We start from the raw sequence: 4341 nt of genomic DNA, 5'->3' as shown, positions 1-4341 counted from the left end.
GGGGGGGGGGGGAGGAAAAGAAAAAGCACAAACTCAAACCAATATGCTTACCACTGGGGTTGTTGCGGTTCTTGTCAGCCTGCTTCAGTGGCAGACATACAGGGCAGTCAGTCCGTGTGCAATGTTTCCAGTGTGAGATGATCTGTCGAGATGAGGAACAGTGTGGAACTGAACAGGACTTCCCTGCTTGGCACGTTGTCATGTGGTTTAAAACATTTTTCATTGTTTTACAATGTGGTAGTGTACACTGAAATAAGAATAGAAGGTACTGTTAAACTCCGTATAATACGAAGGCAGTACAAATTTAAGGTACAGCACCAAATGACATTAACACACTGAGGACTGGAGGGGCCAATTGGCCCTTTTCTGACGCGTTATGTTGCAACCGACTATATCTTGCTGTGTGGCCACGTAGCATCATAACTACTGCGTAGCTGACCTTGGGAATGTTTGCTAGCTTAGCTAGTAACATGATCACGCTCATTTCCTGTCACACCCTAAAGAAGAGGACTGCGTACATCTGCAACTTCTGTGTGATGCTTCTTCACAAAGGGGAATGTTTCCAGAGAAATCACATGCGCAAGCACTTCTAGGAGCTCTGGTATGTGTTCTCCAAAAATTTTAGTTCATAAAATTAATTAGGAAATTTTATATTAATTTTTAAAGTGAACAGTGCACAAGTTAGGGTGCTAGGCTTAAAAACCCCGGTCCCCAGGGTGATCCAAACTTGTAGTACCCACACTTATGTAAGCTGATAAGACTGCTCCCCCAGTTCCGCGCGAGATGGTATCACCCCTCTACTATGGCTAGAGTTCCGAGGAACTAACAGTAGCAAGCCTCCCTCATTCCTGTTATCAGTACCACTTTTACTGCACATTCAGCTTATTTCTCTGAAGGCTGCACAAAATACTGTATTTCAGCATCCTCTTGCGCTGATGTATCACTCTACACATTCACTTCCACCTTCAATGCAACTCTGTTTACAATTACTCCTTAATTTAATATTTTAAATTAAGAGTAGTTGTAAACAGAGTTGCACTGAAGATGGAAGTGGTGTATACAGTGGTTCCTCTGAAATTTATGTACTAATCTCTCAGATTATATGACATCACATTCCGGAAGACGGTTGCCCGCTTTTCTTAGAATCATTCTCAAATACTTCAACTTATGTATTCTTCTCACAATAATACATAAAGTTACACACCCATACCAGCATTCTAGAAAGCAGAAGGCATGAACTGAACAGTAATAAGCAATAATGTGATTTAATCCAACTTCACCTTAGCAATCAGTGATTTCTGTTAATTACTGCTGTGCCATGTACTTAAGTTCTACTACATAAGAAATCGACAATCAACCAGTTACTTTTATTCATTTCTTATAAGTGGTCCTTTATGGATGTACATGTAATTTTGAAGAAAACTGGAAAGGATTTTATAACTTCAGATCAAAGTGAAATGGAAATGCACCTAACATACCAGTCCACAGAAAGTGAGTTCAAATTTATGCTGAATGATTTAGTAATAACTTGCAGACATTCAAATTTAAATTAGGATATCATCCCCTCTAGAGTCCAAGTTCTATGTGAATACAGACTTTTGCACAGTTTGATGACCTCGCAAGACCCACAAAACAGCAAACACATTTCTTTCTCTCAAAATATATGCTAAAAAGAGACATATATATACATCCCCTACAAAGCATACACACCTGCCATACCTCCCCATTGGACTGACTTTCCCTGCGCTGACACTTATGTGCATGCAGAAGTAGCACCAGTTGCTGCTGGATTAACTTCCTCTTCTCAGGGTCCGCAGTTGACGTCGCAGTTGTCGGAGCCCCGCCTTGTGCTCCTCCTGGGGTTCCCCCTTGAGTTGCTGCCTGGGGGCCAGGTTGACCACCACTTGGTGCACCAGACTGTGGCTGAGCTGGGGAAGGTGCTGGAGGGGTGGCTTGTTGTGCCATCCCACCTTCGTTTCCACCTACTCCAACTGAAGAGCCTCCTACATACAAAAAGTTTGCTACAGTTAAATCAAACAGTTGCACAGTGCATAATAACCTTTGGAATATTCTCCTTACTTTAAAAGGAAAAAAATTAAGAAATGTATGCATAGCATAATTCTGGTGTAACTGCACTCTTCTGTTTATCATCACAAAGGAAAGTATAAATTTCAACATGAAATTCATATTGAATTATATTTTAATAAACCCTATGAAGCACAAATTTAAATCAAACATATTAAAAATTAAATTCTTGCCTCAAAGAAAAGATGATTTGCCTCCACTACAAAGACCAACTGATTAATACAATGCCATGCAAGCACTTACCACAGAATTCTGACCATTCAGAGATACTGAGTTTTTCGAATTCATCTAGCATTCTGGTTATTAAGATAACTAAGAAAAACACGGTCCGGAAAAAACTGGATCTGTTTCCGTCCTCAGATGAAGGAAAACACCTACTCTGTTGGGTCCCTTAGAAAGAGATAGCCTCAATCACTGGACAACTGACAGCACAAAGCACAAAGGTTATAAATACCTGAGACCAGGCTAAGTCCATGAGAGCTAATAAGAAAAATATACATTACAAATTGTTCCAAACGCGTACAAGCGTGGAACCAGGATAGATAGAGCCATAGAAATTTATGTCTCAAAACCAAACTAATAACCAGGTCCATGACCCCACGGCATGGAATAGAAAGGAGAACTAGTAAAAAAATCAATAGTGTCTAACTAGCGCAACAATGGAGTAAATCACTTAGAACCTAATAGAAATCAATTAAAAAAAACAAATATCACGTCATACAGATCTTCTATGTGAATTGGTGACTTCATTGCTGATAATGGGGATACAAATGGGAGAATAGTCCAAACTGGGTTGGCTAATCTGGTTGGCAGAGCATGCCATATGGGCCGCTTCCTTGAATTTCCTATACCTGATGTGGCTTTCAATATCCAAAATCTTAGCTTCATCCCAGCCTAACATATGTCCCTCTTCATAGGCATGTTGAGCTAGTTTAGATTTTTCTGGAAGACCTTCTTTGAGGTTATGCCTATGTTCCCAGAGCCGCACGGGCAGAGGTCTGCTGTTTCACCAAATTCTGCCACATTCATAGGGAATGCTATAGACACACTGTGCCGTCTGTTGGGGATCTCTTTTCAGTCTGGTTTTCATAAGAGAGTTCCCAAGAGTGTGTTTCGTATGGAAGATGGTCTTAATATTATATTATACTCGTATATGGACCTGGTTATTAGTTTGGTTTCGTGACATAAATTTCTATGGCTCTATGTATCCTGGTTCCACGCTTGTACGTGTTTGGAACAATTTGTTATGTATATTTTTCTTATTAGCTCTCATGGACTTAGCCTGGTCTCAGGTATTTATAACCTTTGTGCTTTGTGCCATTGGTCATTTAGTTGTTTTCCCTCACCTGAGGACGGAAACAAATCCAGTTTTTGATACGTGTTTTTCTTAGTTATCTTAAAAACCAGGAACATGGATAAAGTCGGAAAACCGAATATCTCTGTATGTCATGAAATCTGCTGAAAGTCAACCAACATTTCAGGGGAACATGTCACCTCCAACTTCAGGTATAAGTATAACACAAGATGGAGGTGACACATTCCTCTGAAATGTTGGTTGACTTTCAACAGACTACTTTTCAATATATCCCAGAAGACGGAACTCTTAACCACAGCTGTGAGAACCTCAAATCCTACATTTAGTACTGTGTGTGTTCAGAAGTCAGCATAAACTCAGAAACATATGCATAGTGTAACAGTTTTGAACATTCAATCTGTTTCCTGCTATTGTGTCAAAATGCGTTAAGACTTACAGAAAAATGTACTGAACATAAGATTTGAGCTTCACATTCTTTTTAACTTTTGCTGAAAACATCTCTGCTCCAAAGATTTTTAACGAGTTATGCTTGACAAGCAGTTCTTCACACAAAAGTGTCCCTTACTTTTGTCAAAATAAAAAAAACTGTGAATATGTAAACAGGCTTTAACAAATCTCACCATTAAGAAATCTTATGAAAATCTATTAAGCAGTTCTGACGCTGGTACACTCAACTCTCGATTCTGGGGGCGGATAAACCGGTTTGTGGCTTAACCAGGGCTCTTTTGAGGCTTATATGTTGTTTAATATTCATTCACTTTTGTTTCACATGGTGAGTTGTAACACTATTTTCGCACTAGTGTGAACCAAGCTCTGCAATTTTTGGTCCCGTTATGCTAACACAATGTTCTAGGGTACGGGTGAAAGAATGGAAGGATTTGTGGAAAGTTTCAAGGACAGATACACAGCCCCACTTAGTCTCTTTGTATCGATCTTCAAGT

General features: G+C 39.7%; 1 protein-coding gene across 1 annotated transcript in view; it reads right to left on the bottom strand.

The window, feature by feature from the left end:
• The window catches only part of LOC111870880 (CREB-binding protein), a gene marked incomplete in the record, with an annotated part of 110653 nt that overhangs the window by 71057 nt on the left and 35255 nt on the right, over positions 1 to 4341 (bottom strand). The window contains 2 exon segments of the mRNA XM_033754038.1: positions 52 to 247; positions 1711 to 2003. Coding sequence (XP_033609929.1) covers positions 52 to 247; positions 1711 to 2003 — 489 coding nt within the window.

The sequence above is a fragment of the Cryptotermes secundus genome, unplaced genomic scaffold (genome assembly GCF_002891405.2).
Source record: "Cryptotermes secundus unplaced genomic scaffold, Csec_1.0 scaffold709, whole genome shotgun sequence".
NCBI classification, from domain to species: domain Eukaryota; kingdom Metazoa; phylum Arthropoda; class Insecta; order Blattodea; family Kalotermitidae; genus Cryptotermes; species Cryptotermes secundus.
This window is presented reverse-complemented; position numbering and strand designations above follow the sequence as displayed.